General features: G+C 47.9%; 1 protein-coding gene across 4 annotated transcripts in view; it reads right to left on the bottom strand.

Moving 5' to 3' along the window:
* The window catches only part of C3H20orf96 (chromosome 3 C20orf96 homolog), a 233,174-nt gene that overhangs the window by 46,862 nt on the left and 159,135 nt on the right, over positions 1 to 27,177 (bottom strand). For all 4 annotated transcript variants that reach the window (XM_063959091.1, XM_063959089.1, XM_063959090.1 and 1 more), the window contains exons 6-7: positions 18,926 to 19,083; positions 18,739 to 18,840 (exon numbers count right to left, since the gene is read on the bottom strand). In XM_063959091.1, the coding sequence (XP_063815161.1) occupies positions 18,739 to 18,840; positions 18,926 to 19,083 (260 nt within the window). The remainder of the gene's footprint in view (positions 1 to 18,738; positions 18,841 to 18,925; positions 19,084 to 27,177) is intronic.

Here is a 27,177-nt window from a genome sequence, read left to right as displayed (position 1 = left end):
GGGACGAACCCCAGGGTGAGACCTGTGTTCCGACTCCCTCTGGAGCTAATGGTGTCCAGTAGCCTAAGAATCCAATCCATCCTGCACGCAGGTGAGTTGAAATTCTCTCCCCTAAGTCCCTCGATGCAGTGAGCCTGTTGCCAGCAGGACTCACTGAAAATAAAAAACCTAAAAAACTTTTTCTAAGCAGCTCTTTAAGAGAGCCACCTAGATTGCACCCTGCTCGGACGGGCACAAAAACCTAACTGGGAGGAGGGTCATAGGGGGAGGAGCCAGTACACACCACCTAATCCTAAAGCTTTATTTTTGTGCCCTGTCTCCTGCGGAGCCGCTATTCCCCATGGTCCTGACGGAGTCCCCAGCATCCACTTAGGACGTTAGAGAAATATATGTTTACCCAGTAGCGCTGTTTGTACATGTATAAATGCGCCAAATTATGTGCCCCCCCTTCTTCAAAACCCTCTTTCACCATGATTAAGCAGGGGAGAGTCTGGGGAGCTTCCCCTCAGCGCTGTGCTGTGGAGAAAATGGTGCTGGTGAGTGCTGAGGGAGAAGCCCCGCCCCCTCGACGGCGGGCTTCTGTCCCGCTCAAATATACTGAAACTGGCGGGGGCTCATTATATATACAGTGCCCAACTATACATATGTCTATTTTTGCCAGAAAGTGGTTTATATGCTGCCCAGGGCGCCCCCCCTGCGCCCTGCACCCTTACAGTGACTGCCGTGTGTGAGGTGTATGGGAGCAATGGCGCACAGCTTCACCGCTGTGCGTTACCCCAGTGAAGATCATGAAGTCTTCTGCCGCCTTTTAAGTCTTCTTTTCTTCTCATATTCACCCGGTTTCTATCTTCCGGCTCTGTGAGGAGGACGGTGGCGCGGCTCTGGGACGGGCGGCGAGGGTGAGACCTGCGTACCGATCCCTCTGGAGCTAATGGTGTCCAGTAGCCTAAGAAGCAGAGCCTTGAAACTCACAGAAGTAGGTCTGCTTCTCTCCCCTCAGTCCCTCGATGCAGGGAGTCTGTTGCCAGCAGGCTCCCTGAAAATAAAAAACCTAACAAAATACTTTCTTACAGGAAACTCAGGAGAGCTCCCTGTAATGCACCCAGTCTCCTCTGGGCACAGTAGTAAACTGAGGTCTGGAGGAGGGGCATAGAGGGAGGAGCCAGTGCACACCCATACCTAAAGTCTTTCTTAAAGTGCCCATGTCTCCTGCGGAGCCCGTCTATCCCCATGGTCCTTACGGAGTCCCCAGCATCTTCTAGGACGTAAGAGAAATCTTATTTTCTCTTACATCCTAGAGGATGCTGGGGCTCCGTAAGAACCATGGGGATTATACCAAAGCTCCAGACCGGGCGGGAGAGTGCGGATGACTCTGCAGCACCGATTGAGCAAACATGAGGTCCTCATCAGCCAGGGTATCAAACTTGTAGAATTTTGCAAAAGTGTTTAAACCCGACCAAGTAGCTGCTCGGCACAACTGTAATGCCGAGATGCCTCGGGCAGCCGCCCAAGAAGAGCCCACCTTCCTAGCGGAATGGGCCTTTACCGAATTTGGTAACGGCAATCCCGCCGTAGAATGAGCCTGCTGAATCGTGTTACAGATCCAGCGAGCAATAGTCTGCTTAGAAGCAGGAGCGCCAACCTTGTTGGCTGCATACAGGACAAACAGTGCCTCTGTTTTCCTAACTCGAGCCGTCCTGGCTACATACATTTTTAAGGCCCTGACTACATCAAGGGACTTGGAATCCTCCAAGTCGCCCGTAGCCACAGGCACCACAATAGGTTGGTTCATATGGAACGACGAAACCACCTTAGGTAGAAATTGAGGACGAGTTCTCAACTCCGCACGATCCACATGGAAAATCAGATAGGGGCTCTTGTGAGACAAAGCCGCCAGTTCGGACACCCGCCTCGCAGACGCCAAGGCCAACAACATGACCACTTTCCAAGTGAGAAATTTTAACTGCACCGTTTGAAGAGGTTCAAACCAGTGTGATTTAAGGAATCGTAACACCACGTTAAGGTCCCACGGTGCCACTGGGGGCACAAAAGGAGGTTGGATGTGCAGCACTCCCTTTACAAAAGTCTGGACTTCTGGGAGAGAAGCCAATTCCTTCTGAAAGAATATAGATAAGGCCGAAATCTGCACCTTAATGGAGCCTAACTTAAGGCCCATATCCACTCCTGTCTGTAGAAAGTGGAGAAAACGACCCAGCTGAAAATCTTCCGTAGGAGCATGCTTGGCATCACACCAAGAAACATATTTCCTCCAGATACGGTGATAATGCTTCGCCGTTACCTCCTTCCTAGCTTTGATTAGAGTAGGGATGACTTCCCCCGGACTACCTTTCCTAGCTAGGATTTGGTGTTCAACCGCCATGCCATCAAACGTAACTGCGGTAAATCTTGGAACACACAGGGCCCCTGTTGCAACAGGTCTTCCCTTGGAGGAAGAGGCCATGGATCTTCTGCGATCATTTCCTGAAGATCTGAATACCAGGCCCTTCGAGGCCAATCTGGAACAATGAGTATTGTCTGTACTGTTGTTCGTCTTATGATTCTCAATATTTTTGAGATGAGTGGAAGTGGAGGGAACACATAGACCGACTGAAAAACCCACGGTGTGACTAGTGCGTCCACCGCCACTGCCTGAGGGTCCCTTGACCTGGAACAATACCTCCGAAGCTTTTTGTTGAGGCGTGACGCCATCATGTCTATTTGAGGAAGTCCCCAACGACTTGTTATCTCTGCAAAGACCTCTTGATGAAGTCCCCACTCTCCTGAATGGAGATCGTGTCTGCTGAGGAAGTCTGCTTCCCAGTTGTCCACTCCCGGAATGAAGACAGCTGACAGAGCGCTTACATGATTTTCCGCCCAGCGAAGAATCCTGGTGGCTTCTGCCATTGTTGCTCTGCTCCTTGTCCCGCCCTGGCGGTTTACATGCGCCACGGCTGTGACGATGTCTGATTGGATCAGAACGGGTAGGTTGCGAAGAAAACTTTCCGCCTGTTGCAGGCCGTTGTATATGGCCCTTAATTCCAGCACATTGATGTGTAGACAAGCCTCTTGACTTGACCATATTCCCTGAAAATGTTTTCCTTGTGTGACAGCTCCCCATCCTCGGAGGTTCGCGTCCGTGGTCACAAGAACCCAATCTGGAATGCCGAACTTGCGACCCTCTAGAAGGTGAGCACTCTGGTGCCACCACAGGAGAGAGACCCTGGCCTTGGGGGACAGGCTTATCCTCTAATGTATCTGTAGATGGGACCCTGACCACTTGTCCAGAAGGTCCCACTGAAAAGTTCTCGCATGGAACCTGCCGAACGGAATGGCCTCGTAGGCCGCCACCATTTTTCCCAATACTCGAGTGCATTGATGAACTGACACTCTTTTTGGTTTCAGCAGGTCCTTGACCGTGCTCTGGAGTTCCTGGGCTTTTTCCATTGGGAGAAAAACCCTCTTTTTTTCCGTGTCCAGAACCATGCCCAAAAATGACAGCCGAGTTGTCGGAACCAACTGCGACTTCGGTAGATTTAGAATCCAGCCGTGTTGTTGTAGTACTCTCAGGGAGAGAGACACGCTCTTTAGTAACTGATCTCTCGATCTTGCCTTTATCAGGAGATCGTCCAAGTATGGGATAATTGTGACCCCCTGCTTGCGCAGGAGCACCATCATTTCCGCCATCACCTTGGTGAAAATTCTCGGGGCCGTGGAAAGCCCAAACGGCAACGTCTGAAACTGGTAATGACAATCCTGTACAGCGAATCTCAGGTACGCCTGATGAGGAGGATATATGGGGACATGAAGGTAAGCATCCTTTATGTCTAGTGACACCATAAAATCCCCCCCCTTCGAGGCTGGAGATCACTGCCCGGAGAGATTCCATCTTGAATTTGAACCTTTTCAAATATAGGTTTAGGGATTTTAGATTCAGAATTGGTCTGACCGAGCCATCCGACTTCGGGACCACAAACAGGGTTGAATAAAACCCTTTCCCCTGTTGCCCTAAGGGAACCTTGATAATCACCTGCTGTTGACACAGTTTTTGAATGGCAGCTGAAACTATTTCCCTCTCTGGGGAGAAGCTGGCAAGGCCGATTTGAAAAATCGGTGTGGAGGCACATCTTCGAACTCCAGTTTGTAGCCTTGGGATACAATTTCGACCACCCAAGGATCCAAATCCGACTGAACGCAGACCTGGCTGAAGAGACGAAGACGTGCCCCCACTGGTGAGAACTTCTGCAGCGGAGCCCCAGCGTCATGCGGTGGATTTTGTAGAGGCCGGGGAGGATTTTTGTTCCTGGGAACTAGCTGTAGCTGGTGTTCTTTTCCCTCTATCTCTGGCGAGGAAGGAAGAGCCCCGACCCTTTCTGAACTTATGCGACCGAAAGAACTGCATCTGGTATTGAGGTGTTTTCTTTTGCTGTGGGGGAACATAAGGCAAAAAAGAAGACTTACCCGTGGTAGCTGTGGAAACCAGGTCCGCGAGGCCCTCCCCAAATAAAACTTCACCCTTGTAAGTCAAAGCCTCCATATGTCTCTTTGAATCAGCATCACCTGTCCATTGACGGGTCCACAGGACCTTCTAGCAGAAACTGCCATGGCATTGGCTCTTGAACCCAACAGCCCAATATCTCTTGCAGCCTCTCTCATATATAACGCTGCGTCCTTAATGTGACCCAAGGTCAACAAAATACTATCCTTATCTAAGGTGTCAATGTCAGATGACAAGATATCTACCCACGCTGCAATTGCGCTACCAACCCATGCCGACGCTACTGCCGATCTGAGCAGGGCTACCGTATGGGCATAAATTGATTTTAAGGTAGTTTCCTGCGTGCGATCCACAGGATCTTTTAGGGCCGCCGTGGTCGGGGTCGGTAGCGCCACCTTTTTGGATAAGCGCGTCAAGGCCTTGTTCAGCTCATGAGATGGGGGAAACGTTACCTTAGGTTTCTTTCCTTTAAACATGCAGTCCCTCGTGTCAGGGACAGAAGGGTCCCCTGTGATATGTAATACATCAGTTTATTGCAATAATCATATATTGAATACTCTTGGCCACTCTTGGGTGCAACCTCGCATCATCATAGTCGACACTGGAGTCAGAATCCGTGTCGGTATCAGTGTCTGCTACCTGGGAAAAGGGACGTTTATAGGAGCCTGAAGGGTCTTGTGACACAGTCAAAGCCATGGATTGACTCCCTGCTTTGTCCTTGGACTCTGCTTTTGTCCAATCTCTTATGTAATAAAGTCACATTAGCATTGAACACATTCCACATGTCCAACCAATCAGGTGTCGGCTGCGCCGACGGAGACACCACCATCTGCTCTGCATCCTCCCTAGACGAGCCTTCAGCTTCAGACATGTCGACACACACGTATTGACACCCCCACACACACACTGGGATATATAAATATGGGGACAGCCCCCCAATAAGGCCCTTTGGAGAGACAGAGAGAGAGTATGCCAGCACACACCCAGCGCCACTAGACACTGAAAACACAGTCCCAGCCTATACAGCGCTTTTTAATATATATGATTTGCGCCAAATAAATGTGCCCCCCCCCCTCGTTTTTTGTCCCCTGTTACTTGGTTCAGCAGGGGAGAGTCCGGGAGCAGCTTCTCTGCAGCATGCTGTGGAGAAAATGGAGCTGGTTAGTGCTGGAGGATCAAGCCCCGCCCCCCTCGACGGCGGGCTTCGGTCCCGCTCATTTTTTTTAATACTGGCGGGGGTTTTATAATATACTGCCTCCGCAGTATCCAACAATGGTGCCAGTGTTATGTGAGGTAATTATTGCTGCCCAGGGCGCCCTCCCTGCTCCCTGCACCCTTGCTGTGCCTGTGTGTGTGTGGGAGCAATGGCGGTACCTCTCTGAAGAACTGAAGTCTTCTGCTGCCTTTGTCGTCTTCTTACTTCATATACTTACCCGGCTTCTATCTTCCGGCTCTGTGAGGAGGACGGCGGCGCGGCTCCGGGACGAACAGTTAGGACGACACCTGTGTTCCGACCCTCTGGAGCTAATGGTGTCCAGTAGCCTAAGAAGCAGAGCCTATCAGTAAAGTAGGTCTGCTTCTCTCCCCTCAGTCCCACGAAGCAGGGAGCCTGTTGCCAGCAGTGCTCCCTGAAAATAAAAAACCTAACAAAAGTATTTTCAGAGAAACTCAGTAGAGCTCCCCTGCAGTGCATCCAGTCTCCTCTGGGCACAGGTTCTAACTGAGGTCTGGAGGAGGGGCATAGAGGGAGGAGCCAGTTCACACCCATCTAAAGTCTTAGAGTGCCCATGTCTCCTACGGAGTCCCCAGCATCCTCTAGGACACAGGTTCTCAAACTCGGTCCTCAGGACCCCACACAGTGCATGTTTTGCAGGTCTCCTCACAGAATCACAAGTGAAATAATTAGCTCCACCTGTAGACCTTTTAAAATGTGTCAGTGAGTAATTAATACACCTGTGCACCTGCTGGGTTACCTGCAAAACATGCACTGTGTGGGGTCCTGAGGACCGAGTTTGAGAACCTATGCTCTAGGACGTAAGAGAAAATACATAAGTTCAATTCAAAACCTCAGTAGAATGTGTGGATCAATCAAGACCAATGGGGGTATCCCCATTCAAGTTACGTAGTCCATACCACAAGGTCAGACGTAAGCTTCTATGGATTCCCTCCCGTATTGATAAAGTTTGTGTTGCAATGTAACTTTCCCATACATCAAAAAATGGACCAACCCGCCTTTCCTTATCAAACATGGTTTCCACCAAATCCATTCTGAAAATGTTATGAAGCTTTTCTTTGTATAAGGGAAACAACGGAGGGTTAGGATGAATCCAATTTTGCAATATTGTTTTTTTTAGCTGCTGAGCTTATGGCCAGAAGCAACTTTCTCCCTCCCTTAGTAATACGTTGGGATTTTGAGGGGAACCCAAAAATGTCCCACTCAGGGGAAAGAGGAATATAATTAATCAATGTGGTTTCTGCATCACGTTTAATCCTCATCCAGAATCCTCTAATTATTGGACAGTCCCAAAAGCAATGAAATAAATCTGCAGAACCCCGAGAACATTTGGGACAACTATCAGAAGGGATTAATCCCATAAGAAACTGTCTGTTAGGAGAAAGATAAGTTCTATGTGTGACATTATAGACTAGTTCCTGATACATATTTGAAGATAAGAGTTTGCAAGAAACATTGAGAAGTTTCAAAAGGTCTTGAGTTGAGAAAGTTGGGAAGTGGACCAACCATTGGCTCATCCCTGATTGTATGTTAGTGTGATCAATAGGATTATCGAGAAAGATATAATGATAGGAAATCGCCTTTTTTTGGGAAGGTCCTTTCCGTATTAAAATATCTAAAGAATTATCCCAATCCGGATCTTTAAATTCTCTCAGCACAGTAGAAATATAATGTTGGGCTACTGGATAAGACTGAAGTATTTCAAATCTAGCCACTGCTTCTGAGAAGGTGAGAGGTCTTTTTTATCTTTTAAATTAATTAAGTTCCCTATTGAAGAGATCCCTCCTACCCGCCATAAAGTGAAGGGGTGAGCCGCCATGCCGCCCTGAAAGCCTGGGTTTTTGCATAGGGGGAGGTGAATGGAGAAATGAGCATTAAACCCACTCTTATGTCTCAAAATATGCCAGACCTTTCTCGTGTTCCATAAGAGAGGATTGCCTCGGAAAGTAAGTGGAATATCCTGATCACGAACATGGAGAAAACTAGCAGTGTTTAAGTCTCCCAATAGCTGAGATTCAAGTATTGTATTTGCATAAATATTGGTACCATGAATCCAGTCAATTAAATGGGCTGCATGGCTATATCGCACCACATCCGGAAAGTTAATTCCTCCATTATCCCTAGTCTGGCACAGTTTGAGAAATCTAATGGGAGGCCGTTTTCCTCGCCATATAAAGGAGCGAAACTGACTATTAATATGTTTCACATCTCTTTGGGTAAGTAACAGAGGGAGAACCTGTAATAAATAGAGCAGTCTAGGAAAAGTGATCATTTTGATCAAATGTGCTCTTCCAAGATAGGAAAGAGTTAAATGTTTCCATCCTCTTAATTCAGTAGAAATGTTTAAAATGGCTTTGCTAATGTTGTGTTTATATAATTGAGAAGGATTTCTAGTTAAAGTTATGCCTAAATAGTTTAAAGAAGAGGAGGACCATTGGATCCAAGTGAGAAATTTAAACTCCACCCTATGTAAGGGTTCAAACCAGTCCGATTGAAGAAAGGAGAGAACCACATTGAGATCCCACGGAGCCGTGGGAGGCACGAAGGGCGGTTGTATACGAAGCACTCCTTTTAGGAAAGTTTGTATTTCCGGCAACATGGCAAGTTGTTTCTGAAAGAAAATAGAGAGCGCCGAAATCTGCACTTTGATGGAGCCTAAACGCAGGCCCATATCCACTCCCGCTTGCAGGTAAGGTAGAAAATGACCAATTCTAAATTCCACGGGAGACACCTTTCTACTTTCACACCAGGAAACATACTTTTTCCAGATACGATGATAATGTTTTGACATCACCATCTGCCTGGCTTGGACCATGGTGGAAATAAGCCAGGAGGGAAGACCTTTTCTTGCTAGAATCTCCCTCACTATTTCCAAGCCGTCAAATGTAGCCGCTGTAAGTCTGGAAATACAAATGGACCTTGTTGAAGAAGAACCTGTTGAAGCGGTAGAGGCCAGGGATCCTCCAGAGTCATGGTTAGGAGGTCCGATTACCACGCCCGTCAAGGCCAATCCAGGGCAATTAGAATTGCTAGAACGCTTTCCCTTCTTAGCCTTTTTAGAACCCTTGGGATTAGCGGTAGAGGAGGGAACAGGTACACAAACTGGTACGTCCAAGGTGTCGTCAGCGCATCCACTGTTACAGCCTACGGTTCCCTCGTTCTGGAACGATAACGGCACAGCTTTTTGTTGAGAGAGAATCCATCAGGTCTATCTGCAGATAGCCCCACCGGTGAATTAACTGTTGAAACACCTGTGGATGTAGGCCCCATTCCCCCGGATGTAGGTCGTGTCTGATGAGGAAGTCCGCTGCCCAGTTGTCCACTCCTGGAATGAATACGGGCGAGATGTCCCTTGCGTTGGCCTCCGCCCAGAGGAGGATTTTTGACACTTCTCGCAGCGCCGAAGCCTGGATGGCCAAGGCTTTGTCCATCGGGAGAAATACCTTTTGAAACACTGTATCCTGTATCATTCCCTGGAATTGAAGACGTTGGGACGGTTCCAGGTGAGATTTCTGGAAATTTAGAATCCACCCATGACCCGTAAGCAGGCGAGTCGTCAGATCGATGCTGTGCAATAGACGCTCCCTGGACATAGCCTTTATCAGGAGATCGTCCAAGTAGGAGACTATGTTGAATCCCATCATGCGCAGCTGCAGCATAATCTCCGCCATGACTTTGGTGAAGACCCTCGGAGCTGTGGACAGGCCAAAGGGCAAGGCCTGGAGCTGGAAGTGGTCATCCAGGATGGCAAATCTGAGGTAAGCCTGATGAGGGGGCCACATGGGAATGTGTAGGTAAACATCCTTGACATCCAGGGATACCAAGAATTCCCCTTCCTCCAGACTGGACACCACTGCCCGCAGGGATTCCATCTTAAATTTGAACACCCGCAGATACGGATTTAGAGACTTCAGGTTTAAGATGGGTCGCAACGAACCGTCCGGTTTTGGAATGAAAAAAAGACTGGATAAAAACCCCTTTTGTGTAGTGGAGGAGGTACTGGAACCACCACCCCTGTATGCAAAAGTTTTTGAATTGCCTCTTGAAAGGTAACTTTTGCAGCGGACAAAACTGGTAAGCCCGATTTGAAGAATCTGGGAGGAGGAAGTGTTTGAAATTCCAGCCGGTGTTCCTGGGAAACGAGATCCCTCACCCAAGGATCCCGGCAGGACTCCGCCCACACGTGGGCGAAGTGTTGAGGGCGAGCACCCACCTGAAAGTCGCCTTGCTGCTGGGGCCAACTGTCACGCGGAAGGCTTAGCGGCAGGGGATACGGTGGTCTGGTCCAGGGATGAAGCAGTTGCAGGTTTACGGGACTTACCACGCAATCCTCTCGGGATGGTGGAGACTCCCCGGCCCCTGCCTCTGAATCTTGCCACATGAAAGGACTGTCCTGTGTAAGAACGTCTAGCAGGTGGCGCAGCCGACGGCAGATGGGTAGACTTACCCGACGTTGCCTGGGAAATCCATTTATTCAATTCATTCCCAAACAAGGCATCACCTGTAAAGGAAAGATTTTCTACACCATTTTTTGAATCAGCATCCGCTGACCATTGACGCAACCACAGAGCTCTGCGTGCCAAAACTGCCATAGCAGTAGTGCGGCCATTTATCTTACACAATTCCTTTATAGCCTCGCTCATAAAATTTGCAGCATCCTGTATGTGTTGCAGCAGAGTAATGACCTCATCCTGGGGCAGATTGTCTAATCCATTAATAAAATTATCGGACCACTTGACCATTGCCCTGGAAATCCACCCGCAAACTATTGTGGAGCGCTGTGCTACGCCCGCTGCCGTATAAATTGCCTTGAGAGTGGTCTCAATTTTATGGTCAGCTGGCTCTTTTAGGGATATAGCCCCTGGCACCAGCAGTACAGTCTGGATACAGCCGGATCAACTGACAGAGGGGTTTTCCCATACCTTCCTGTCCTCGGCCAGAAGGGGAAAAGTAGCTAAAAACCTTTGAGGAATCTTAAATTTCTTATCAGGGTTAAACCATGCCTCCTTAGCCAGAGAATTTAATTCTTTAGACATACTGTAGTAAAGGTGACTGAGGTCTTTGGTCTAACATTAAAGTACAACTCCTCATCTGGTTCTGCGTCCTGATCTCATATGTGAAGAACCTCTCTTACAGCATATATGAGGGCTTCCACCCCAGGGGACAGAGAGCTGTCCTCATCCATATCATCATCATCATCCACATCAGGCTGATCAGAATCAGATTGGAGCACCTGTGGCAGTGAGCGTTTATGTGAAACCAACAAAGGGGGCTGAGAGGTCTTTCTGGTATCTGCTGCTTTTGCTATGCCATCAATAGACTGTTTTAACACCTCCTTTTTTGCTGCAGCTAATTCTGAATTGACCTTCTGAATCATGCTTTTAAAATTATCCAGCCAGTCATGTGCCTGTGAACTGTGTCCCTGAGGAGACAAGGAGCACTGTTCACACATGAGAGACCCCGTTGATGAAGGGTAACGAGTTACAAGCAGCACACATAACCATGTCCACAGACATCTTTAAATACAGTAAAATAGCGCAGCACACTGTAAAACACCACCACACAGGCCCTAGAGAGCCCCTGGAGTGACACTGAGGAGCGGAGACCAGCACACAGAACACAGCAGCACAGTGTGTGACATAATATGTATAACCTGATAAATGTGCAACGGCGCTACCGCTGATGTGCTCCTCCACTGCTATGACCACCTGGTACCAGTACACAGTCTGTAACAGCGTGGATACGTGGAGGAGCAGCGTGCATGCAGCCTTGATGATCCGCAGCAGCAGGAAATGGCACCTTCCCGCCTCTGGTCCCGCTCTGGGAAGTCCCGCCCCTTGCAATTGCGCACGGTCCCTCACATTATTATACTGACCCTGTGTAAAATTTATATGGATAACAGTACAGACAAGCCATACAGACAAGCTCTAAGGGGCAGTGAGCACTGCGGGGCATGAGCCCTGAGCCAGTTTTGTCCACGGCGGGCACCGCAGCTCGTGGCCGCCGCATGACCTGCTGCCAAACTGCACTGGGGACCCGCTAACCGGGACCCCAGTGTAACACTCACCGCACCGCGATCTTCAGCATCTGTTAGAGGGTGGCGGCTAGCTGCTGGCGTGGGCACACATACTAACGATATGTGATCAGCACCTCTGGAGCTCAGTGTCCTGTCAGATGGGATTACGAACCATTAACCCTCAGGAGGTTTGTTCGTTTTCCCCTCTAAGTCCCACGAAGCAGGTAGCCTGGTTGCCAACCAGGACTACCTGAAAACAATAAACTAAAACAAAAATTAAAGGAAACTCTCTGGAGCTCCAGAGAAATGCACCTGGCTCCTTGGGCACATTTTTCTAAACTGAGTCTGGTAGCAGGGGCATAGAGGGGAGGAGTCAGCACTAACATACACACACTAAGGGTTTTAAAGTGTCAGGCTCCAGTGGACCCGATCTATACCCCGTGGTACTAAAGTACAGATCCCCAATATCCACTAAGACGTTAGAGAAAATAAGAATTTACTTACCGATAATTCTATTTCTCGGAGTCCGTAGTGGATGCTGGGGTTCCTGAAAGGACCATGGGGAATAGCGGCTCCGCAGGAGACAGGGCACAAAAGTAAAGCTTTTACAGGTCAGGTGGTGTGTACTGGCTCCTCCCCCTATGACCCTCCTCCAGACTCCAGTTAGGTACTGTGCCCGGACGAGCGTACACAATAAGGGAGGATTTTGAATCCCGGGTAAGACTCATACCAGCCACACCAATCACACCGTACAACTTGTGATCTAAACCCAGTTAACAGTATGATAACAGAGGAGCCTCTGAAAGATGGCTTCCTAAACAATAACCCGAATTAGTTAACAATAACTATGTACAAGTATTGCAGATAATCCGCACTTGGGATGGGCGCCCAGCATCCACTACGGACTCCGAGAAATAGAATTATCGGTAAGTAAATTCTTATTTTCTCTATCGTCCTAAGTGGATGCTGGGGTTCCTGAAAGGACCATGGGGATTATACCAAAGCTCCCAAACGGGCGGGAGAGTGCGGATGACTCTGCAGCACCGAATGAGAGAACTCCAGGTCCTCCTTTGCCAGGGTATCAAATTTGTAAAAATTTACAAACGTGTTCTCCCCTGACCACGTAGCTGCTCGGCAGAGTTGTAATGCCGAGACCCCTCGGGCAGCCGCCCAAGATGAGCCCACCTTCCTTGCGGAATGGGCCTTAACAGATTTAGGCTGTGGCAGGCCTGCCACAGAATGTACAAGTTGAATTTTGTTACAAATCCAACGAGCAATCGACTGCTTAGAAGCAGGTGCACCCAACTTGTTGGGTGCATACAGTATAAACAGCGAGTCAGATTTTCTGACTCCAGCCGTCCTTTAAATGTATATTTTTAAGGCTCTGACAACGTCCAACAACTTGGAGTCCTTCAAGTCGTCTGTAGCCGCAGGCACTACAATAGGCTGGTTCAGGTGAAACGCTGATACCACCTTAGTGAGAAAATGCGGACGCGTCCGCAGCTCTGCCCTATGTCGAATGGAAAATTAAATAAGGGCTTTTATAAAACAAAGCCGCCAGTTCAGATACTCTCCCGGCCGAAGCCAGGGCCAGTAACATAGTCACTTTCCATGTGAGATATTTCAAATCCACATTCTTTAGTGGTTCAAACCAATTGGATTTGAGGAAATCTAAAACTACATTTAGATCCCACGGTGCCACCTTAGGCACCACAGGAGGCTGTATATGCAGTACTCCTTTGATAAAAATCTGGACCTCAGGGACTGAGGCCAATTCTTTTTGGAAGAATATTGATAGGGCCGAAATTTGAACCTTAATAGATCCCAATTTGAGACCCATAGACAATCCTGATTGCAGGAAATGTAGGAAAACGACCCAGTTGAAATTCCTCCATCGGAGCACTCCGCTGCTCGCACCACGCAACATATTTTCGCCAAATACGGCGATAATGCTTCGCGGTGACTTCCTTCCTTGCCTTTATCAGGGTAGGAATGACTTCTTCTGGAATGCCTTTTCCTTTTAGGATCTGGCATTCAAACGCCATGCCGTCAAACGCAGCCGCGGTAAGTCTTGAAAAAGACAAGGACCCTGCTGAAGCAGGTCCCTTCTCAGAAGTAGAGGCCACGGATCGTCCGTGACCATCTCTTGAAGTTCCGGGTACCAAGTCCTTCTTGGCCAATCCGGAGCCACTAGTCTTACTCCTCTTTGCCGTATAATCCTCAATACCTTTGGTATGAGAGGCAGAGGAGGAAACACATATACGGACTGGTACACCCAAGGTGTTACCAACGCGTCCACAGCTATTGCCTGCGGATCTCTTGACCTGGCGCAATAACTGTCCAGTGTCTTGTTGAGGCGAGACGCCATCATGTCCACCATTGGTTTTACCCAACGGTTTAATAGCATGTGGAAAACTTCTGGATGAAGTACCCACTCTCCCGGGTGAAGGTCGTGTCTGCTGAGGAAGTCTGCTTCCCAGTTGTCCACGCCCGGGATGAATACTGCTGACAGTGCTATCACGTGATTCTCCGCCCAGCGAAGGATCCTGGCAGCTTCTGCCATTCTGTTTCTTGTGCCGCCCTGTCTGTTTACATGGGCGACTGCCGTGATGTTGTCCGACTGGATCAACACCGGTCTTCCTTGAAGCAGAGGTTCCGCCTGGCTTAGAGCATTGTAGATTGCTCTTAGTTCCAGAATGCTTATGTGAAGAGACTTTTTCAGGCTCGACCACACTCCCTGGAAATTTCTTCCCTGTGTGACTGCTCCCCAGCCTCTCAGGCTGGCATCCGTGGTCACCAGGATCCAATCCTGCATGCCGAATCTGCGGCCCTCCAATAGATGAGCCTCCTGCAACCACCACAGAAGGGATACCCTTGTCCTCGGCGACAGGGTTATCCGCAGGTGCATCTGAAGATGCGACCCTGACCATTTGTCCAACAGATCCCTTTGCATGGAATCTGCCGAAAGGGATTGCTTCGTAAGAAGCTACCATTTTTTCCCAGGACTCTTGTGCATTGATGTACAGACACCTTTCCTGGTTTTAGGAGGTTCCTGACCAGGTCAGATAACTCCTTGGCTTTTTCTTCGGGAAGAAAAACCTTTTTCTGAACTGTGTCCAGAATCATCCCCAGGAACAGCAGACGAGTTGTCGGCATTAATTGGGATTTTGGAATATTCAGAATCCATCCGTGCTGCTTTAGCACCTCTTGAGATAGTGCTAAACCCATCTCTAGCTGTTCTCTGGACCTTGTCCTTATTAGGAGATCGTCCAAGTATGGGATAATTAATACGCCTTTTCTTCGAAGAAGAAATATTATCTCGGCCATTACCTTTGTAAAGACCCGAGGTGCCGTGGACAAACCAAACGGCAGCGTCTGAAACTGATAGTGACAGTTTTGTACAACGAACCTGAGGTACCCCTGGTGTGAGGGGTAATTGGAACGTGGAGATACGCATCCTTGATGTCCAAGGATACCATAAAGTCCCCTTCTTCCAGGTTCGCTATCACTGCTCTGAGTGACTCCATCTTGAACTTGAACTTCTTTATGTACAGGTTCAAGGACTTCAGATTTAGAATAGGCCTTACCGAGCCATCCGGCTTCGGTACCACAAAAAGAGTGGAATAATACCCCTTCCCTTGTTGTAGAAGAGGTACCTTGACTATCACCTGCTGAGAATACAGCTTGTGAATGGCTTCCAAAACCGTCTCCCTTTCTGAGGGGGACGTTGGTAAAGCCGACTTCAGGAAACGGCGAGGTGGCTCTGTCTCTAATTTCAACCTGTACCCCTGAGATATTATCTGCAGGATCCAGGGATTTACCTGCGAGTGAGCCCACTGCGCGCTGTAATTTTTGAGACGACCGCCTACCGCCCCCAAGTCCGCTTGCGAAGCCCCAGCGTCATGCTGAGGCTTTTGTAGAAGCCGGGGAGGGCTTCTGTTCCTGGGAAGGAGCTGCCTGTTGCTGTCTCTTCCCTCGTCCTCTGCCTCGTGGCAGATATGAATAGCCCTTTGCTCTCTTATTTTTAAAGGAACGAAAAGGCTGCGGTTGAAAAGTCGGTGCCTTTTTCTGTTGGGGAGTGACTTGAGGTAGAAAGGTGGATTTCCCGGCCGTAGCCGTGGCCACCAAATCCGATAGACCGACCCCAAATAACTCCTCTACGCATCGCCTGTCCACTGTCGTGTCCATAAAGCTCTTCTGGCCGAAATGGACATAGCACTTACCCGTGATGCCAGTGTGCAGATATCTCTCTGTGCATCACGCATATAAAGAAATGCATCCTTTATTTGTTCTAACGACAGCAAAATATTGTCCCCGTCCAGGGTATCAATATTTTCGATCAGGGACTCTGACCAAACTACCCCAGCACTGCACATCCAGGCAGTCGCAATAGCTGGTCGTAGTATAACACCTGCATGTGTGTATATACCTTTTTGGATATTTTCCATCCTCCTATCTGATGGATCTTTAAGTGCGGCCGTCTCAGGAGAGGGTAACGCCACTTGTTTTGATAAGCGTGTTAGCGCTTTGTCCACCCTAGGAGGTGTTTCCCAGCGCTCCCTAACCTCTGGCGGGAAAGGGTATAAAGCCAATAACTTCTTTGAAATTAGCAGTTTTTTATCGGGGCACCCCACGCTTCATCACACACGTCATTTAATTCTTCTGATTCGGTAAAAACTACTGGTAGTTTTTTCACACCCCACATAATACCCTGTTTAGTGGTACCTGTAGTATCAGCTAAATGTAACATCTCCTTTATTGCCAAAATCATATAACGTGTGGCCCTACTGGAAAATACGGTTGATTCGTCACCTTCACCACCGGAATCAGTGCCTGTGTCTGGGTCTGTGTCGACCGACTGAGGCAAGGGGCGTTTTACAGCCCCTGACGGTGTTTGAGGCGCCTGGACAGGCACTAATTGAGTGTCCGGCCGCCTCATGTCGGCAAACGACTGCTTAAGCGAGTTGACGCTATCCCGTAATTCCACAAATAAAGGCATCCATTCTGGTGTCGACCCCCTAGGAGGTGACATCCTCATATTTGGCAATTGCTCCGCCTCCACACCAATAACGTCCTCATACATGTCGACACACACGTACCGACACACAGCAGACACACAGGGAATGCTCTATACGAAGACAGGACCCACTAGCCCTTTGGGGAGACAGAGGGAGAGTCTGCCAGCACACACCAAAAAGCGCTATATATGACAGGGATAGCCTTATGATTAAGTGCTCCCTTATAGCTGCTTTTATATTGATATATTGCCATTTATTTTGCCCCCCCTCTCTGTTATACCCTGTTTCTGTAGTGCAGTGCAGGGGAGAGACCTGGGAGCCTTCCTGACCAGCGGAGCTGTGACAGAAAATGGCGCCGTGTGCTGAGGAGATAGGCCCCGCCCCTTTTCCGGCGGGCTCGTCTCCCGCTATTTAGTACATTTAGGCAGGGGTAAATATCTCCATATAGCCTCTGGGGCTATATGTGAGGTATTTTTAGCCTTTTTAAAGGTTTTCATTTGCCTCCCAGGGCGCCCCCCTCCCAGCGCCCTGCACCCTCAGTGACTGCCGTGTGAAGTGTGCTGAGAGGAAAATGGCGCACAGCTGCAGTGCTGTGCGCTACCTTAAGAAGACTGCAGGAGTCTTCAGCCGCCGATTCTGGACCTCTTCTTGCTTCAGCATCTGTGAGGGGGCCGGCGGCGTGGCTCCGGTGACCATCCAGGCTGTACCTGTGATCGTCCCTCTGGAGCTTCATGTCCAGTAGCCAAGAAGCCAATCCATCCTGCACGCAGGTGAGTTCACTTCTTCTCCCCTCTGTCCCTCGTTGCAGTGATCCTGTTGCCAGCAGGAATCACTGTAAAATAAAAAACCTAAGCTAAACTCTCTAAGCAGCTCTTTATGAGAGCCACCTAGAATTGCACCCTTCTCGGCCGGGCACAAAAATCTAACTGGAGTCTGGAGGAGGGTCATAGGGGGAGGAGCCAGTACACACCACCTGACCTGTAAAAGCTTTACTTTTGTGCCCTGTCTCCTGCGGAGCCGCTATTCCCCATGGTCCTTTCAGGAACCCCAGCATCCACTTAGGACGATAGAGAAAGGATGTTATTTTGGAACAGGTGGTATAGTATATTTACTTACAGTACTTAGAAGTAAATAACACAACTCTTCTATGGCACTATCCCTAGAAATTAAATTCTTCGAACATATTCAAGTTAATATGAGAATTGAAGGATCTGCTGAGTTAGGGCCTGATTCAGATTTGTACACACATGCCTGTGTAGCTGTGAGTTTTCAGCCTATGGAATTGCTGTTCATCACAAGTGAAGCTGCCACCCAGAAAAGAATAGAAACGCCCAATGGAGTCATTGCAATGTCCTCAACAACTGCATACATACGCAGCACTTGCGCAAAAATGAAGAACAGCGACTCCCCGAGTGAGTCCATGATCACGCACAGCGGCCATGGCAGTGGTGACTCTAATGCCATATTTCTCTACGTACAGGATCGCAGCTGAAGGCACATACATGCCCCAAAAACGTCCATAACACGCCTGCGTTTTTGCCACCGCTCCCCATTTAATTGCCCAAATGGTTTCTTCCAGTCAATAACTCTGCGAGCAGCATCACTACATTTATTGTACAGTGCAGAGCTGAAAACTTCTAGGACCTCCTTTTTTGGAGTGTTACTGAATGATTTACATGAGCTAAGAATGCAGCTTGCAGACCAGGCACAGAGAGGACCCTGCAAGTTCCATACGTATCTCCGGGAAGAGAGGAGATCCCCTGATATCATAGACTTGTGTACTTTCTTGTATTGTTTTAATAGAAATCTGGTGCATGAAATATGCTTATTACTGAAACTTAGGTATACAATAGAAGTGCAGCTACTACATAGTGATTTGGCATAGTAATTTGTCTCAGAAAACAGAGCTGAACCATTGAAAACCTCAATCTATACTGAGAAAAGTGTTACCAGCGTCTCTCAATAGTTCTCTTACCTCCACTACATTTTGTAGGATGGCATCCTTCACTGTCTGCTGACTTTCCAACAACTTCTGCGTCTCTGTATGAGCTAAAGCTTCCACATCAGCAGCCTGGTCCTGACCGAGGAGATGAGAGAACGGAGTTAATAGTGTACATGTACGCACGCATGTAATGTTTCTATCACAAACTAATTCCTCCCACCTGATGGGTCTCATTTAACACTCGTAGCTGTCTCTCAAGCTCTGCAGCCTCCAAAACTTTCACTGAATGCTCCCGATCCCGGTACTCTCGCAGATGATGTAAGTCCTCCTGAGCTGCCTTTATCTTTTCCTCACAGGCTTGTAGCTGAAGACGCAGTGCTGTAAATCAAAAGCATCCAGTAAGAGATGGGACAGAGTTAATAAACTATAGCCTTTTAATACAAACTATACCATACCTTCCAACATGACCCTCTCCAGGAGGGACACGATGCTCTGCTTCTGGACTTCCCTCTTAATCTATGATTGCCATCACCTGTGCTGAAACATCATTCTTATCCATTAACCTGCTCAACACATGTGCCGGCAATCATAAATAAAAAAAAAGTACAGGAGCAGAGCATTCTGTCCCTCCTTGAGAGGGTCATGTTGGGAGGTATGCTATACACATATAGGGACGGATTCAAATCATATCGCATCCGCTATCTCCAGTCTAAAGTGACGGGAGATAGTGGGGCAATATTCAAATGTGCCCCGTTTTCGCGCTCATTATAGTCTGTTAAGCGCGTCAAGTGCCTAAACCCGATTAAAGAAATGGGCGCGATCGTGAACAGACCAATTGGGCACCCAAACGTGTCTCTTCACATGCATTTCAGCTCGCTACTTCCGGGGGTAGCGAGCTGAAATGAAGTTGTCAGGCCCGTCGGCAGTAACATTAGAATACCGCCGGCGGGCGCGATCACGGCCGGGAAGGGGAGCTGACATTTGAATCCTGCCCATAGAATTGATAAGAGACAGATAAGTCTGGCCAATAGCCTTCTTTTACAAATGAGATTTGACAACAATATGCTGGTATTTACTAGTGACAAATCAAGCAGTACACAGTCACCTTATACAGCACCTATATTCAGTTACATAGTAGATTTCAGAAATAGGCCGCAGCCATAAGTATTATGCAGGTGGCTTACCATAAAGGGCTGCATTTCTATTTCTTCTATCATACCTCCCAACATGACCCTCTCCAGGAGGGACACAATGCTCTGCTTCTGGACTTTTCTCTTAATGTATGATTGCCGTTTTGAACAAGTTAATGGATAAGAAAAATTTCAGCACAGGTGATGGAAATCATCAAGTAAGAGGGAAGTCCAGGAGCAGAGCATTCTGTCCGTCCTGGAGAGGGTCATGTCGGGAGGTATGTATTATTAAGAGTGCTGTATTATGGTCCACATACTTATGCTAGTGGAAAAGGCATATGATGCCAGACCTTCCACTAAACTACCCTTCACTAGCCAATCATTCACAAGCAGCCAATGTGGGAAAAGGCTAGTGACTGAGTAGTGAAGGGGATTGCCAGGCACTCCAGGCTACAATCCTTCTTGCAAGTAATTCGTTATTATCTAGTTGTGTCATGTTAGTATCTAGTTGTGTCATGTTTCATGGGGATTTCACATTTTGTAACTTGTGACTGTCTTAGTAAATGGGTAGATCAGTTTTTTTTGGGGATATTTCATTCTCCCATTTTGAATATGAAGGAACAAAAAATATATATTTTTAAACTTAAAGTATGGAAAACGGTTTTGGATAACCCTTTATTTTTTATTTTATGTTGTAAAGAATCTACCAAACTTGTTAATTAACCCAGACCAGGGGTGGACTGGAATGAAAAACAAGCCTGGGAAATTTATGGAAGAAGCCGTAATGGGAGAGAGCTCTGTTGAGGGGACGGGGTCTATCAAGGGGGGCGGGATATTTCCTCAGAGGCCTGAATCTGAGTTGGACGCAGTTGTGGCCTTCCTTGTGTTTTTGGCTGCAGTTGCATCTGCAACGTTATGCTAATGCCACTACAATGCCCTTCCATCCGCCCACTTTAGCATCTACAGATCATGCTTTGTGCAGTTTTAGGCACCACCATCAGTCACATCATTGGAAACTTTCACCAACCCTATGCTAGGTATGGATCATCTATCTGAGTATATGGCCTCCAATGTGATCAATTCAGTATCTCTATACAGCAACATGCCCATACTATGTTACATCTGAGTTTGATTAGCCAACCCCCTGTGACCGCCCAACACATATCGAATACACTTCTTGGGGCGTGCATCTGAATCTGTACTGCAACTCTATAGGAACACCATTAGGAATGCATGTTTCAGTGTAAAGATAAAACACGAAATGTCTCTGCTGGTGCAACATCCAATTCCTTATATTAAACATAGATGTTGATGGGGGAATGTATGAGGTGTGGGTGCTTTCTCTTGCTAATATGCTGACAGTAATGAAGACGATGGTGAGAAAATTGAGGAAGATGCTCACTTTGTATCTACATTCTAAATAGAGTGGTTCCCCAACGCCTGTCCTCAAGACATTCTAACAGTCCAGGATTTACAGATATCCATGATTAGGCACAGGTGACTTAATTAGTACCTCAGTTTGAATGGGTTCGGTATGTATTACTGGCGGACGGGATGCTGGCTGTCCATATCCCGACAGTTGCATCCCGCCCACCAGAATGCCAGCAGCGGGGCGAGCGCTAAGAGTCCCCTTGCGGGCTCGGTGGCTCACCACAGGATCTATTCCCACTCTATGGATGTCGTGGACACCCACGAGCGGGAATAGCCCTGGTGCGCGGAGATTCTGACTGGCGGCATTGTCGGCTGTTGGGATTTTGGAGTTGGTATCCTGAACGCCGGGATCCCGACCGTCGGCAAACTGACTGCATCCCGTTTGAATACATGATCTGTGCACATTAATCTGGCCTTGTAAGATCTACTGGAACAGGGACTATGTCTATGACTGAAATGTTCTCTGTAAAGTGGTGTGTAAAATGTGTGCTACATATAAATAACTTAACAAATATTCAATAAATTAATATTATTTTAATAAGTGACAAATATAACTGTACCTTAATATAGATACATTTAAATCTGATCAATCTGCATTGATAAAATTACTTCTCTCTTTATAATTTGGGAAACTCCTGTTTAATCTACTGTTAATTTCACACATTCTTTCCAACTGATGTCACATGCACACAGACACTGCCAGCACACACCATGTATGCAGCAGGTTACAGCCACTGACTGCCGCATGCCACTTTTGAATGATGCAGCCGTTGCCAGGGCAACCAGCTTGTTTACTCTGGTGGCAGAGCGACAGTTGGAAGCAGCCATGAAGAAGGCCATATTGAAGAGGTGGTTTGTTTCCAGTTGCACTGAGGATATCCTCAATGCAAGATATCCATGAAGGAGGAGAGGAAAAGAAGGAGTGAGTTATCAGCTAGTGCAGAAGAAGAGAAGAACAAGGACAGTCATGGCAGGAAAATGATTATAATTTCTGACTCCTCTGAGGAGCAACAGCTGAAGGTCCCAATCAAGGAGGAGAAGAATAGATGGGCAAAGTTTTCATCAACTTTGGTGTCGAAGATGAAGAACATACAAGACTGCAAGATCTGGATACCTTCTGACTCCTCTAAAGAGGAAAAGCTGAAGATCTGCATCCAGGAAGATAGGAAGAAGAGATGTATGACATTCTCAACAGGGGCTGAATACCTAACCTATCCCGAAGCAGGCCATTGTCTCCCACAGGAATGCCCATGCCACAGAATGAAATGCCTTACCAGCATCTAGCAAGACAATAATAGAAACTAGGGGGTCCCCATGAGAGACCTGTAGCCACATGAAAAGACGCCTGAGGTTACCAGATGTCAATTTAAATGGAATAAAGCCAGTCTGGTCAGAGTGAATTGGGTTGGGTATGATTTGCTGGCGTTTGGGATGGCGGCAGACAAAATACCGACCGTGGCATCCCAATGTCCACAATCCTGACAGGGGAAGATAAGTATACTTACCTTTCCCCCCGGCCCCCTAACCCTCCCTTTCTTTAGCCTAAACCTAACCCCCCCCCTCGCAGCCTAACCCTAACCCTCCCCAGTGGTGCCTACACCTAACCCCTCCTTCCCGCAGTCTAAACCTAACCCTCCCCTCTGCAGCCTAAACCTAAACCCCCCTGCTCCTAACCGTCCCTGAGGGGTACCTAAACCTAACCCCCCTCCCTGCAGCCTAGCCCTAACCCCTCCCACCAGGCGCATCCTAACCCTAACCTTTCCCCCGCAGCCTAAACCTAACTGTCCTCCCCCCATGCGGCTTACACCTCCAGCACGGCAGTGTGTGGTCATTTGGGATCCCGGCTGTCGGGATTCCGGTGCTGGACTGGAGACCCTATCCGGGATGCCCGTGTCGGCATTCCAAATAGTGACGGGATTTGGGCATCGGTATTCTGACTGCTAGGATTGCGACCTCCAGGATCCTAACTGGATCCCGAGTGAATTAGCTTGTATATGACCTGATATAGGCGGTCTATTTACTAAGCCTTTGATGGAGATAAAGGAGATACAGTACCAACCAATCCACTCCTAATGGCCATGTCACAGGCTGTGTTTGAAAAATGACAGTTAGGAGCTGATTGGCTGGTACTTTATCTCCGTCCACTTTATCTCCATCCAAAGCTTAGTAAACAGACCCCTAAGTCTAGTGGCTAGGATTTTAGCAAGTAATTTAAGGTCTGTGGGGAGAAGTGAGATGGGCGATATGAATCTGTCTGCCTGGGATCCCTTACAGGTTTTGGTAAGACAATTATTAATGCCTCTGACATTGAGCCTAATTCAGATATGATCGCTGGGCTGCGTTTTTTGCTGCCCTGCAATCAGATAGTCGCCGCCTACAGTGGGAGTGTATTTTAGCTGTGCAAGTGTGCGATCGCATGTGAAGCTGAGCTGCTTGTGCAGTCTCTGCACAGTCCAGGACTTACTCTTCCAGGACGATTGAATCCTGCTGATCGGGGACGGAGCTGACATCAGACTCCCTCCCTCAAAACGCTTGAGCCCGCCTGCGTTTTACCGGACACTCCCTGAAAACGGCCAGTTGCTACCCACGAACGGCCTCTTCCTGTCAATCATCTTGAATCCTTCACACCATCCCGTCGCTGACCGCCGATGCCCGTTTTAGCTGTCCGGCGCGCCTGCGCATTGCGGCTCAGACGCATGCACAGTTCAGATCTGATCACCTGCTGTGCGAAAACACACAGCAGCAATCAGATCTGAATTAGGCCCATAGAGATTGGGAGAGATACATCGAATGAAATATATATATATATATATATATATATATACATACATACACATATATCGACTATATAGCAAATAGTTGGTTAAAAAGTTAAAGTAAACGGTGCACATATAAATCTTTATATTTTTTGTACAGATCCAGGAGAATTCCATCAAGCCCTGGGGCTTTACCACTGGGATATGACTTAAAGGCTACTTCAACTTCTTCATCAATGGGGATTCTAAGAGGTCTTACGCCTTGGCTGTCAAAGACGGAAGAGGTATATCTTGCAAATAGGTACTTAATTCCTGTACACTGCATGACTATCGGGAGCTATATAAATGCTGATAGTAACGTGCAAAGGGGGTAATTCAGAGTTGATCGCAGCAGCAAATTTGTTAGCAGTTGGGCAAAACCATGTGACTGCAGGGAGGGAGGGCAGATATAACATGTGCAGAGAGAGTTAGATTTGGGTGGGGTGTGTTCAAACTGAAATATAAATTGCAGTGTAAAAATAAAGCAGCCAGTATTTACCCTGCACAGAAACAAAATAACCCACCCAAATCTAACTCTCTCTGCAAATGTTATATCTGCCCCCCTGCAGTGCACATGGTTTTACCCAACTGCTAAAAAATTTCCTGCTGCGATAAACTCTGAATTACCCCCAAAGTCTGCTGCAATATCTGGAGTCTGGGTATATACTATCACATCTGATCCAACAATTTCCACCACTGTCCCCGAGGAGCGTACTATCCTTGATTAATTAGCTAAATAGCTCCCTGGTCTATTACCCAAAGCATTTTTTACCCGTGACCACGCCCCCTTTTCGAATTTGTACCGATTTTTTATGTGTACATTGTTGGAGGGTATGTTGCTGCAGATGCAGTGGGCCTATTTTGGGGCATGGTCCTGGCGTTGCAGCTCCACCAGCCCCATTGTTAATCCTGCTCTCGGAACACACAGCAGCCAAAGGGCAGAGCCTCCCATTGAATGTAACCTTTGTGGGAGGGCGTTTCTCGCCCAATCAGCTGTGGACTGGGTATGATAGACCTGCTGCTAACCCAATTAGAGCTCTTAGCCAAGCCCAGCATTATCCACACAGTCACAGTGACAGATCTGGGCAATTATATAGGAGATAACATAGATTTCTTTTGTATTTGCCAATTAAAAGGAAAAAAAAAATGTAATTACCCTTCCGAACAAAAACCTCCAAACCCGATACAAATAGAAAAATAAAAAACAACTCAGTAAGGTAGATACAGAGGGATGTGGTTAAGATACCAGCTGTCGGGATCCTGGCAGCTGGAATACCGACGCCGGAATCACGACACCCTACAGCCGGCATTTCGACCTTAAGTATAGGTGGTTGGTAAGGTCTAGTGGGGGAGGGGGGGGGGGGGGGGGGGGGTTAGGGTAAGGCACCACCGGGGGGAGGTTAGGTTAGGCAGCGGGGAGGGAGGGTTAGACACCACCGGGGGGGCAGGTTAGGATTAGGCACTTAGTGGGTAGGTTAGGGTTAGGCTGCGGGAAGGGAGAGTTAGGGTTAGGGGAGAGGGGATAGCATACTTACCTCACCCCTGTCTGTATTTTAAAGATCGGGATAAAGGTGTCTATATTGTGACCGCTGGCATCCCGTCCGCCGGTCACACATACTGAACACAATACAGATTACCTTATCTCATCTGCTAATCTAGGCAAAATGTAATGGCAACAGAAACAGAGGTACTCCCCAGCTAAAAGGAGATTCCCCCATGGCTTAGCATAACAAATGACCACAATCTTATCAAATCCGAAGTATAACTAACAGTAAGGAAAACCTGTCCCTATAAACACTGCATGCAAAATACCCCTCCAACGTAATGTGCACATACCGGAACTGTGCAAGGATAAGCAAATATAAAAGTAAAACATATAGGGGCAGATGTATTAACCTGGAGAAGGCATAAGGAAGTGATAAACCAGTGAAGTGCAAGGTGATAAACGCACCAGCCAATCAGCTCCTAACTGTTAATTTACATATTGAAGCTGATTGGCTGGTACATTTTCACTTAACACTGGTTTATCATTTCCTTATGCTTTCTCCAGGTTAATACATCTGACCCATAATTTCATCTACAAGCCAGTGGAGTCATCAGTAAAACTAAGATTATATATATAATTACTTAATTAATTAAGGCATGTCTACTAATCAAAATAAACATTACAGCAGTGACACATTGAGAGAGAGAAAAAAAAGGCTGCAATAACTGTACATAGGAAATGGTTACGTGCAGTAGAAGTCAGTTAGAGATTGCCAAATCAGTCATTAGCTAAAGCTAATTCTAGCCAACAAGTGGTGGTCCAGCCATGCTGCTGCCTCTCTGGGAGTCATAAAGAATTTAGGGCCTAATTCAGACCCCACCGCCACAACCCCGACCGCCACAATCCCGACATATTCTCCCTCCGTGGGTGTCCACGACAGCGAGGTGAGCGAAGCGAGCCCGCAAGGGGCTGCGTTCCGCTCGCCACCCCTGTCGGGATTGTGTGGTCGGGATTCCGGCGTCGGTATTTCGACCGCCGGGATTCCGGCCGGCGGCATTTAGTACTGATCCCCTTTAATGTTGCTGGAAGCCTGTTTCCATACCTCCCAACATGACCCTCTCTAGGAGGGACAGAATGCTCTGCTTCTGGACTTTTCTCTTAATGTATGATTGCCATCACTTGTGCAGAAAACCTTTCTTATCCATTAACCTGTTCAACACAGGTGCTGCCAATCATACATTAAGAGAAAAGTCCAGAAGCAGAGCACTGTGTCCCTCCTGGAGAGGGTCATGTTGGGAGGTATGTGTTTCATCTGTAACACTGTGACACTGGTCGATATATCGGCCGTTCTCTTGAACGGCCGATATATTGCGGGACCGTCGGCCAGTGTGTATGACGTTCACAGACGTATCGCGTCGGCCGCGCAGCACAGCCGACGGCCAATATATCTACCAATATATTGGCGCGTCGCTGTGTGTGTACGGGGCGGTCGGCCGACCGCCCGTACACATGCTGAGGCGGCCGCCGGTGATTGACAGCTGAACTGGGCGGGCGTGTACACACGCCCGCCCAGTTCATGACGTCAGTCCCCGACGGATCGGGCAGTGTGTATGCTGAACACACTGCTCGA

This window comes from Pseudophryne corroboree, chromosome 3 (assembly GCF_028390025.1).
Source record: "Pseudophryne corroboree isolate aPseCor3 chromosome 3, aPseCor3.hap2, whole genome shotgun sequence".
In the NCBI taxonomy this organism is placed as follows: domain Eukaryota; kingdom Metazoa; phylum Chordata; class Amphibia; order Anura; family Myobatrachidae; genus Pseudophryne; species Pseudophryne corroboree.
Note: the sequence above shows the minus strand (reverse complement) of the source record. Positions and strands in the feature narration are given on the sequence as shown.